The 12,665-nt window shown below is 42.0% G+C and overlaps 1 protein-coding gene across 1 annotated transcript in view; it reads left to right on the forward strand.

The window, feature by feature from the left end:
• Window positions 1-1,091: 1,091 nt before the first annotated feature.
• The window catches only part of LOC134210864 (potential E3 ubiquitin-protein ligase ariadne-2-like), a 37,354-nt gene continuing 25,780 nt past the window's right edge, over window positions 1,092-12,665 (forward strand). Inside the window, exon 1 of the mRNA XM_062687239.1 lies at window positions 1,092-1,869. Coding sequence (XP_062543223.1) covers window positions 1,800-1,869 — 70 coding nt within the window. The 5' untranslated portion in view covers window positions 1,092-1,799. The remainder of the gene's footprint in view (window positions 1,870-12,665) is intronic.

A 12,665-nucleotide genomic window follows, 5' to 3' on the forward strand; every position in this document is an offset into this window, starting at 1 on the left:
ATACATTTTTTTCGTCACAAAATAGAGTGTATGGTCAATATATTGTTGAAATATCCGAACAAAACTGTTCAAAATACAATGGATTGTATTTGTATAGTAAAACAATACGATTTTAAATTACTCAGTTGTGACAGCTTTACTGTTCAACAATGCAATTTAAAGGGAAAAAAATGCATAATTGGCGCTATGAGGCAAATATTGTTATATAGTTTATATCCAATGTAAAGAAACGTTTCAAAAATTATCAATGTATGAAACTTATGTACGAAAACGTTCCAAAAACAATTGCAAGTATAGTTACATTAGAGAAATATGTTGATGTATTGTATCCTCAGTGTTGATACAATCTGTGCAACCATCAAGAAACAATGTATCCTATTGTATACCGTACATTTTATGGTAATTCAATTGTGTACACTATTGAACCAATAGTACATTTTTATCCGGGGAAGAGCCCCGCAAATAGCATACGTTTGCGTTGCGTTTGACACATTTCCCATGAGAAAACTGTCAAACGCAACGCAAACGTATCCTATGTGCGGGGCTCTTTAAAATAACCCTTGGAATGGTAGTTTCGACCGCAAAAATTTGTTGCGTGTACTGAAAACAAAGACGTAGTCCTACTTCAAAAGCTTTGCAAATATTATCGCCACTTTTTGTTTACATTTTTTTCTATCCACTAATACGCTTGCGTTTAGTGGCTTTCGCAACTTATAGAGATGAGTGACGTTTAACGCTCGCACACTTTTGTGCAAATCGGCTTGTGTAAATACGGTAAATACATGTTTGTTTTCCTTCTGCTCATAACCTCAAAATTGATCGAGTCATCACAATGGTTGCGAAGGAGTCAAAAAATATATGGAAATATACTCATTTTTACCCAAATTTTGCTGAGTAGCTTCATCTAGGAGTGTTTGTTTTCCTTTTATCGCCACTCACACATTCGGACGTGAGAATCTCAATGCATGTTTCATTGGCCGACGATGTTGCTTTGTTTGCGTCGCGAAATTCCTTAATGTTCGTGAGCAAACCATGAGATTGTTGTATTCCTGCGTGTGTTGGTGCATGCATCAGTCTTTCATCTTTTCAGTTTGAGTGTAGCCCCCAGCCTTGACTGACGTTTGTACGATACTATTTTGCCTTCTTGATGGATCGTGTGTCTCGAAATTAGTAAATTTTACTATAAACTAGTTGCACTTGAAATAAGTATTTCGATCTTCGCATAATTGCTTTTGGCGATTTTCTCGTGTCGGATAAGTTTTTGTTAGTTTAATGTGTGTAGGAAGGTGCGAAAATTTTGTGTGTTCCTAAAAATGCTTCCTGGAGTTTCCTGATTTTTGGGGATGTCGTTCAAACATCCATCCCAATCCCTTCACTCCTGCGGATTGAAAAAAACGCGTAATTTCTAGCCTGTAAGCAGTTATTCTAATAAATTCATCTGATCAAAGAATAAAATCCTGTGGACCAGCAAAAAACAGCTGCAACTAATCTGATGCGAGAGGCAAATGAGCGGAAAGGAAAAGTGATAAGTAAAATTCAAGGTGAAATAAAAATATATCCAGTGCTTCAAGAAGCTGCTGTGACAAATTTGATACCTGTCAAGTTTAGCGTAAACAAAAAGGGCAGTAAATAAGTGCTGAGTGGTGAAGTAATCTTTAAGAAAGAGAAAGTGCCCACTGAAATACGGGCAATACACAAAATCGATCATTTGCGGAGAATCCCAGACAGCGGTTCTGTTTTATGCTTTGATACTGTTGGCCGGAAACAACCAGGACCCAAAGTTAGACGACCCAGGAAATATGGCAGACCAGGAATCGGACATGGATTACTCGTCCGATAACGACGAGTTTGAGGATTATTATAATTCAGGTGAGTAACAACTGTCCCCGCTTAGTAATATACGTACCTACTTCGAAATTTGTAACGAAGACAGTATACAGGAGAAGGTTTACGACGTCTGTAAATTACTGTTTTTTATTCTCTTGAATCGAATGGTCACAGTCCGGAGAACATGGCCTGCGATTTAAAAAATCCAATGATACATTGTATGGTGTAAGTAAATGATCTTTTGGATTGGGATGCTTTTCTCGTACGCTAAGTTTACGTATCGGCGTCATAGGATCACACAACAATCGAACTGTTGATAGGAGGAGGATGGGAGACTCGTATAGTTTTGGGGCCAACCGAGACAGCCCGACGAATGAAACGAAATCCGTGGATAATGCCCAACTTTAAAAGAAAAGCTTTATTAAAGTGATTTTTCTTATAAAAAGAGTTCATCGCTATTAAAAGAGAAGAAAAAAAGCCAGAGGGTCAAGTAAAAATATTCTAAATTTATTGATTCAAAATATTTATTTCACGCGTTTTTGAATGCGTATGTCCGACTTTCTTGCTTGGCTTCTATTGGAAGCGCATTCCAAAACGTCCGTATACGCATTGTTCTGTTGTTTTGTGTATTCATGACGCTGGATAGTTGCACCCTATACCACAAGGCTTTACGTACTAATGACAGAGCGAAAAAAGGTTTCCCTCCCGATCTGAGCGTTTGCATACCCGATGGCAATCTTTACATCGTGTGTTGGGCACTCTCTGTAGACCTTATCAAGATTCCCTTAGAACGCATCCTTGACGTCATCAGGCTTATCGTTATTTGGGGCATAAATGCTGATCAGGCTAGTAGTTGAAGAATTTGCCCTTCATTCTCAACACACAAATGCGGTCGCTTATCAACTACCACCGGATAATTCGCGTCGAATAACCTGATCATCATAAACCCAACTCCACATTCTACTCTGTAATCTCCGGTATAGTGGTACTTTAATGAAGGTGTATAGTAATGGGATCCGAACTCGGTGGTATATTGCCCATAAATTCATAACAGTCCCATGTTTGCTTGATTTCCTATCTATATGGGAATGTTATGAATTTATGGGCAGTATAGTGGCTACCGCTTTTGCCTTATAAGCAGGAGGTCGTGGGTTCAATTCCAGGCACGTCCCTTTGTATTTCTATCTTAGTTTTTTTGTGTTTCACTTTCTACCAAAACGATTCCTACTGTTATAACCTCCCACACAATCCCTAAACCTCCCGTGGGACCTATGAGAGGTCGTAGAGTTCTCTGCATATTTCTTAAGTAGGTGTCCAATAAACCGTCCTTCGCCTCAGCATTCGCAAGGACGTGGCCAGGACAGATCTCGACTATTAGACTATTGCTTTCATCTAAGAGATAGTGATAAATCCCAAATCAATATCTGTTACACAACACAGATGAAAGTGATGCTAAACTCATACAATAGTCTTGGCTTGTACCACCTACGAATTTGTGCGAAATGCTCAATGATAATGCTAATGCTATTGTAATGGGATCCACTGCTCGGAATTCACGTTTTAGAATTCTCCGGTTTTGTATTTCGTGGATTGCTGCCACGCTCACACCAACCTTCTGCTTATCCCACGAGCCAGGAGCCCAACACGGGTGGGTTCATTCAAAATTCTGACGTTCCAAGATTATTATTATTTAATCAGACTAAGGCCGAAGTGGCCTGTGCGGTATATAAGAGTCTTCTCCATTCGGCTCGGTCCATGGCTACACGTCGCCAACCACGCAGTCTACGGAGGGTCCGCAAGTCATCTTCCACCTGATCGATCCACCTTGCCCGCTGCGCACCTCGCCTTCTTGTGCCCGTCGGATCGTTGTCGAGAACCATTTTCACCGGGTTACTGTCCGACATTCTGGCTACGTGCCCGGCCCAACGACGTTCCAAGATCCGACTTTCTAATCGTTTTTCTTCATTCGTTGCCGGGCCGGGTCTATAGCCGTTGAATTCGTTTGCTCTATTTTTGCCTTTCTTGATTGATTATGGTTGATTGAAGAAGAAGAAGTCGAAGGATGATATTTGAAATAAGTTGCGCGAGGAAACATACGGGAATTTTTTTAAAACTCTTTTAAAAAATTCCAGAAGCATTTTAACTAAAAACGGAAAGCAGTACGGGGTTGGACTTTTCTTATATTGTGTATCAAGTGTGATATCACAAAATAAAATACGAAATCGAAAAATTGCGTTTATTATGCAGTAGAAGGAAAGTCCAACCCCGTACTGCTAACCGTTTTTTATTAAATTTACTTTACTTATGGATCCTGTACACCTCCGGTGGTGCAAAGGGCCGACTTGAAAGATCTCCATCCTGAGCGTTGCCCGGCTATCGCTTTAACCTGTTGCCAGGTTAGATTTAGGTCGACTTCTTTTATTTCTTTATTGAGGCTTCGCCGTCATGAGCCTCTGCGTCTGCCTCTGCTGCGATGTCCCGCTAATGCTTGTTTACAGATCTCGTTTCCGTTCCTACGTAGAGTGTGGCCGACCCAGCCCCACTTCCGATCCCGAATTTCTGTTGCTATCGGCCTCTGGTGACAACGACGATGGAGCTCGTTGTTTGAGATCCAGTTGTGAGGCCACCAGGCCCGAATTATATACCACAGGCATCTGTTAATGAACATCTGCAGCCGTTGAGTGTTCTCCACTGATACACACCATGTTTCGCTAGCGAGCTATCTGTGCTGTTAACAGATTTCACGTTAGAGTTGAAAATTCGTATTTTGGTGCGTTCACTTATCTGCCTGTTTTTCCAGATATTTCTTAAACTCGCAAAGGCAGCCCTTGCTTTCTTGATCCGTGCGCCTATGTCGATCTTGGTACTGCCGTCTGACGCCATTTGGCTACCAAGATATTGGAAGCTTTCAACATTCTCCACTTGTTGCCCGGCTACTGTGAAACTGAAAGGAGTCACCGTGTTTACATCCAACGATTTGGTTTTGTTGACGTTGATGACTAAACCTGCCGAAGAGGAGCGCTCGGCAAGGTCGTTGAGCTTACTCTTCATATCAGAGCGCCGTTGCGCGAGGAGTGCAACATCATCCGCCAATTCAAAGTCATTTAGGTGCTCCATGGTTAGAGGCTGCCACAACAGCCCGCGGTTTGGCTCACGGTCAATCGCAATTTTTGACCAAAAAGATATTAGAGGGAGACATAATTTTTGAAAATTATTTGTTTCAGCCTTATTAACCTTAAATAAAAGTCAATTTCCTTCACTGAAAATGAAAATAAAAGTCACTATTTGGTAACTTTTTCTGTAGATAAAAGTCACTATTTGGTCCCTTTTTCACCAGTGTTGGTCACTAAAGTCACTATTTTGAGCAGCATTGATCACTACCAGCCCTGCTCTGGTTTTCGATCGCTCTATCGCGGCTTTGGTTTCTCTTCGCTCCTCTATCTTTCTCCAGGTCTCATCGGTGATCCATTGTTTTCTCTGGGTGCGTAGTTCGCCCAGATTATTCTCGCTGGTGGTGATGAAGGCATTCTTGATGGCGGTCCATTGGTCTTCCACGCTGCCACCTTCCGGAATATCTGCAGCACGCGTCTCCAGTTCTTCAACGAAGGACCGTTTCACCGTGGCATCTTCCAGTCGGCGTGTGTTGAATCGTCGTCCAACTCTTTCCTCCTGCCGACGAATCCGCGCAATGCGCAGGCGTATTTCGCCGATGAGGAGGTGATGATCAGACGCGATATCGGCACTACGTTTATTCCGTACATCAAGAAGGCTCCGTTTCCATTTTCGGCTGATGCAGATGTGGTCGATTTGATTTTCTGTAAAGCCGTCACGGGAGACCCACGTGACCTTGTGAACCGGTCGATGAGGGAAGAGCGATCCCCCGATCACCATGTCGTTATTACCACAAAATTCTGCGAACAGCTCTCCGTTTTCGCTCATTTCTCCGAGACCATGCACGCTTAAAATCAATAACACAGAGATGTGTTTGCTTCACACAAAACGGACCTAATGCAGAACATCCCCTAGGTGAGCGACAGTTACACAGGCACAAAAATGCCTCGTACGGTCGTGATAACGGTTCTTTTCAACATGTAAACGTTTGTACAGATTCCTTGTTTCATGAGGAACCAAATACTGTTGAAAATATTGAATTCCAAGCTTCAATAAAACCACACAAGCTATTTTTGTGGTTGTGTAACTGTCGCTCATCTAGGGGATGTTCTGCATTAGGTCTGTTTTGTGTGAAGCAAACATATCTCTGTGTTATTGATTTTAAGCGTGTGGCGTCCCATAATGCGCTCATGGTTCGAGTTGTCGGATCCGATCTTCGCATTGAAGTCACCCAAACAGATCTTGATATCACCCTTCGGAATTCTATCTACGACGGCATTGAGTTGACTGTAGAAGTTCTCTTTGTCTTGCAGATCGGCAGTATCGGTTGGCGCATAACATTGGATTATAGTAAGGTTTCGGACCCGTGTTCTAAATCTGGCAACGATTATCCTTGTGTGCCAGAGTGCTTAGTAGGAAGCCAACTCCGCGATGCCGGGGAGCGTGTTCACCTCGTAAACCAGAGTATAGCAGAACTTGTCCCGACGGCGTTCTGTGTTCTCCAAAGTTTGGCATCTGTTAATGAACACCTGCAGCCGTTGAGTGTTCTCCACTGATACACACCATGTTTCGCTAGCGAGCTATCTGTGCTGTTAACAGATTTCACGTTAGAGTTGAAAATTCGTATTTTGGTGCGTTCACTTAGCTGCCTGTTTTTCCAGATATTTCTTAAACTCGCAAAAGCAGCCCTTGCTTTCTTGATCCGTGCGCCTATGTCGATCTTGGTACCGCCGTCTGACGCCATTTGGCTACCAAGATATTGGAAGCTTTCAATATTCTCCACTGGTTGCCCGGCTACTGTGAAACTGGAAGGAGTCACCGTGTTTACATCCAACGATTTGGTTTTGTTGACGTTGATGACTAAACCTGCCGAAGAGGAGCGCTCGGCAAGGTCGTTGAGCTTACTCTTCATATCAGAGCGCCGTTGCGCGAGGAGTGCAACATCATCCGCCAATTTAAAGTCATTTAGGTGCTCCATGGTTAGAGGCTGCCATAACAGCCCGCGGTTTGGTTCACGGTCAATCGCAATTTTTGACCAAAAGATATTAGAGGGAGACATAATTTTTGAAAATTATTTGTTTCAGCCTTATTAACCTTTAATAAAAGTCAATTTCTGTCACTGAAAATGAAAATAAAAGTCACTATTTGGTCACTTTTTCTGCAGATGAAAGTCACTATTTGGTCCCTTTTTTCACCAGTGTTGGTCACTAAAGTCACTATTTTGAGCAGCATTGATCGCTACCAGCCCTGCTCTGGTTTTCGATCGCTCTATCGCGGCTTTGGTTTCTCTTCGATCCTCAATCTTTCTCCAGGTCTCATCGGTGATCCATTGTTTTCTCTGGGTGCGTAGTTCGCCCAGATTATTCTCGCTGGTGGTGATGAAGGCATTCTTGATGGCGGTCCATTGGTCTTCCACGCTGCCACCTTCCGGAATATCTGCAGCACGCGTCTCCAGTTCTTCAACGAAGGACCGTTTCACCGTGGCATCTTCCAGTCGGCGTGTGTTGAATCGTCGTCCAACTCTTTCCTCCTGCCGACGAATCCGCGCAATGCGCAGGCGTATTTCGCCGATGAGGAGGTGATTATCAGACGCGATATCGGCACTACGTTTATTCCGTACATCAAGAAGGCTCCGTTTCCATTTTCGGCTGATGCAGATGTGGTCGATTTGATTTTCTGTAAAGCCGTCACGGGAGACCCACGTGACCTTGTGAACCGGTCGATGAGGGAAGAGCGATCCCCCGATCACCATGTCGTTATTACCACAAAATTCTGCGAACAGCTCTCCGTTTTCGCTCATTTCTCCGAGACCATGGCGTCCCATAATGCGCTCATGGTTCGAGTTGTCGGATCCGATCTTCGCATTGAAGTCACCCAAACAGATCTTGATATCACCCTTCGGAATTCGTATTGCATTGAGTTGACTGTAGAAGTTCTCTTTGTCTTGCAGATCGGCAGCATCGGTTGGCGCATAACATTGGATTATAGTAAGGTTTCGGACCCGTGTTCTAAATCTGGCAACGATTATTTTTGTGTGCCTGAGCGCTTAGTAGGAAGCCAACTCCGCGATGCCGGGGAGCGTGTTCACCACGTAAACCAGAGTATAGCAGAACTTGTCCCGACGGCGTTCTGTGTTCTCCAAAGTTTGGCCAACGGACTTCACTCAGTCCCAGGATCTCAAGCTTCATGCGGCGTGCCTCATTGGCAAGTTGTGCCAATTTACCCTGCTGGGCTAGGGTTAAAACGTTCCATGTTCCTATTCGTGTCCGTTGTTTCGCGCTAAGCGTCGTCGCCGTAAAATCAGTCCATATTCTTTCATTATCGGATTCTCGAACAAATTGATGTTTCGGGAACAGTAGGTTGTTGGCCCAAGGTTCCCTATCCACCGGGATGGGGCAGCCATCTTAGGTATAGCTTCCGGGGAATAGCATTTCATACTCAGCCGCTGGATGCCAGAACAGACGCTGTTGGAGCCGCACCTCCTTGGTGAACAGACGCTCGGTCAGTCGGGTCAAATTTGTATAAAGTCCCACCCAACACCAGGACTAGGCTAGTGCGCTTTGAGCGGCACACGGTCGCTTTGATAGGGCCTGCTTGGGGACACATGCAGCTTTTCATAGGAGTTCAATAGAGCCCACTGTCGAACCCCACCACATCCTAGGCAGACCCCACAGGACGCACCCTCTCACTCTAGCTGATGTCAGAAGGACAACAGTGCCCAGGCTGCACTACCAGCTAAGTACGCAACCCTTAGCTGGCGATCAATTGACATCGGAAGATCCGTGGAAGCGTGAGTATTGGAACTGAGGACACGATCGCCTAATAAGCAAATGGCCATGGATTCGATTACCAGCCCCTCCATCAAACCCTTGTCAATTGCCGAAGGTACGGCCCAAACGGTGGCGTTTTGGGGTACGCGTCTTACCGACAAGGCTGTCCGATGACGACTGCCAAATTGATCTTCTCGGAGGCACTCCTCCAACGTACTCGGATAAATGGCATCCAAACAATGCAACAAGCAACTTGATTCACGATATGGATAAATGGACACAATGGACTCACTGTTAGAGCTGTGCGCCGGTCCGAAAATTGACGGCGGCGGCGTTTGTCTTTTGGCTGTTTGGCGTCACGCCGACAGTCCTTTTAACCGGCGGTGACGGCGGCGTAAATCGACGTGGTGATTTTTTAATATAATGTTCTTGAAGATTTTTTTTACATTTTTTTGGGATATTTTTAAGAAAACAACGCGAGCATCTTTTCCGGAAAATTCTTCAAGTTTTTTCCAAAATATTCATTATTGGAAATCATTTTCCATTTGATCTTTCCCGTCAAAAAATGTATTTGCTCAGTCGATTCTTTGGCTTATTTAAGGTCAACTTTCCTGAAGAACTCATATTTTTTGACGCCTCCTAGTATTTTTTAAATGCCATATAAGGTTGGTGTCTTGGCTGAATGCGAGAAGGGCAGTGTCACCACTCGGTGAATTAAGTTGGGTTTTTGATTTTAAAAATGGTTAGAGGCTTCAAAAAATATGGGTTCTTTGGGAAAGTTGACCTTAAATAAGCCAAAGAATCGACTGAGACAATAAAACGAGATACAATTTTTGACAGCAAAGGAAAATCCCAAGGAAAATTGTTTGTAAATTAACATGAGAAACTTTTCACAATTTTCATGAGAAATTGTTCCAAATTTTGTACAGGAAATTGTTTGTAAAATTCCTGTTTAGTACTCCAGAATGCTCAACAAAATATTTTGCCAAATTTACACTGTACATTTTTCGAAATATCTGCGGGAGACTCGCTGGATTTCAACGATAATTTTCAAGAAAATCATTGGTATTTTTACGAAAAATTCTCTGGAGTCCCAACGTGATGATATTGGGATCATTCGGGAAATTCTACGGGAATTCGAATGAATCTTCGAAATTTCCACGGAAAATTCTGCGGACTTCTTTAAATTTGAATCGGCGTGGAAAAATATAGATCAGCGGCGTGACAAATTTTGAAAGGCGGCGCGCCGATGCAAAAATGTCGGCGGCGGCGGCTTGGCGTGGCGGCGCACACCTCTACTCACGATGAGATGGACCCGGCAATGATAACAATAACGAATGTCTAAAAATAGATTCTGTGTGGATTCTGTGCAACAGAGTACCACCGCAGATCACGGCACAGTAGCAGTTAAGAAACACCGACCAAAAAAAAGTTTGTTATACATTTATCATTTGCATTTTCAACATATTAATAATAACTTTTTTGATATTTCCAGTTTTTGCAAATATTTTGCTATTAATTGGCTTGCTTATAATGGCAAAATGAGTTATTTTTTAGCTGTTCGCAATGTCTGCAATTATTTTTATTATTTTAGCAACTATATCAAACAAAATAACATCAGATTTTGCTATTCTGTTATGCATGTATTAATGGTAAATTTTGTTATTCTTTTGCTATTTTCTTCTACTTGGGTAGCCGCTTCTATACTGCCGTGAATCGCATATTTGTCCCATATGAATAGGAAACCCAGCAAAGATGGGACTGATATGCGATTCACGGCAGTATAGGGGCTGTCCATAAACACGTAGACACAAATTTAACATTTCTAAACCCCCTCCCTCCAAGTAGATTTTCGTAGACATCTACCGCCGCCTATCCTTGAAAATTTTCCTGTAAAAATTGCGAAGAGTTTCTCACAGAAATTCCGAAAACAGTCCTGCGGAGATTCCAAAGATTATTTCTTGGAGATCCAAAAACTTCCCTAGGAAATGAAAAAGAATTATCCGTTGCAATTCACAATAATTTCCCATGTAATTATGAAGAATTTCTTATGCAATTTCAAAGAAGTTCCTGTGGATAGTCCAAAGAATACACATAATACACACGTGGAATATCTGAAGAATTTTAAGTGCAAATAACAAAAGTCTTACAGAAACTTTTTTTTTTCTGCTCACACAGGAAAATTTCCTGAGGAAATCCAGGGCCGTTTTATGCCGCAATGCAAACTATTACTTCAGTAAATTTAAATAGATTTTCTGGAGAAATTTAAGAAGTCTTGCAAAAACTTCGGAAAAATCCCCGGCTCTTCCTTCTGTTCCCTGTTAGCATACGACCATAGTTCTTAGCTGGGTTGTTTATTCGATCTTCCCTTTGATATCCCGGCCGCCACCACGCGGAGACAGATAGAAGGTGCTGAGTAAGAGGTTAAGAATCGCGTAATGGGGTACATGTTATTAAGAGATATTTTAGTTACTAGATAAAGATTGTCGCTGTCGTCGCTGTCCGGAACATCTTTTGCTGGCGAGGATAGGGGAGCTAAATGTCAAAGAAGGAAAATCCATACGATTTGACAGGTATGTACCACACATGTTTCGGACAGCAGAACAAAGGGAACAGTAGCGACAATCTTTATCTATAGTAACTAAAATATCTTTTATATTATTCCTCCAGGTTCGCAAAGTACCAACGTTACGCATTACCTAACGTTTGTCATGATATGTGTTTAATAATACAGCACCCGCAGGGTTTAAATATGGCCCTGATTATGAGTGTTTTATTATAGTATATGTAGGTATTTACTATACAGTTACCTTTGAATTAATTTTTTCTCCGTTCCGAATTTTACAACAAATTTAAACATCGAATCGATCCACGCACATTTCGCTGTTCGATAAGTCCGGAGCAGGTATTGACTCCTTTGTTTTCACTTGTGCATGCTTTTCGAGAATTTGAGTTTTTCTTAACACTGCTAATCGGATCTGACACGATCAACATAAGAATACCTTCTCATTAATTGATGTAGATTTTTTCTATGCTTTTCAAAAGGCTCGTAGATGCAAATGTTTCAAAAACCTTGAAAACCTGACTCATGTGGGACCAATAGGCAATCATAGATAGAACGCTACCCGCGAGTTACGATTTCAAATTTTGCGAATCTATGTGTTTCCCAGACTATCGATCAAATCCCATACATGTGGTCGTGCATTTTAAGAAAAACTGGTTTCTTAAAGTCGAAGCAACTATAGAGGAACTATCCACAAAACTTCTAGACTATGGTTGACTTTCCCGCACTGCATATTAGACTGACACAGCTTTACATGATTACACATTGAAAATGTGGGCATGGCACCTTCCAGCATATTTTTTTATAATCTTATTTTAATTATATAATAAATGGGACCAGTCGTAACCACCCATAATAGTTTTGGGCACCAGATATTATTTTGTGAAGCTAAAAATAAAAATTGAATGCCTTACAAGCTTATTAAAAAAAACATTTTTTTGTATATCTTTCAACGAATTTAAATGTTTTTGGTGTATGGAGAATACCGAATAGTACAGCATAATTTTTTAATCGGAGTGAAGCTGTAACGACGTAGATTTTATTCTTGATTTTTGGTCTAGTTTCCCTAACATTATTGGACTTAAAATCTTACTCGCATTTAATCCATTCACATTGATTACATTATCTGATCAATTTGTTTCTATCATCAAAAGACCTGCTTCAGAGATCCATATAAAAAATAGAAGCTTTGGAATTTGTGGATCAGTCTACTGTACGAACTATGTTATTGTTGTAGACCGGTCGGTTCATACCGTGCGGTGACTTGGCGGTCGTTGGCTACGTTTAATGTTAATGAAGAAAACATAAAAATAAAACGTTTTGCTTCTGGTTCCGTTTGTGTTTCAGCGGGACGATGTAGGTATAGTGGAAGCGGAATTCAACGTGCAGAACCA

Source organism: Armigeres subalbatus, chromosome 2, assembly GCF_024139115.2.
Source record: "Armigeres subalbatus isolate Guangzhou_Male chromosome 2, GZ_Asu_2, whole genome shotgun sequence".
Classification (NCBI taxonomy): Eukaryota; Metazoa; Arthropoda; class Insecta; order Diptera; family Culicidae; genus Armigeres; species Armigeres subalbatus.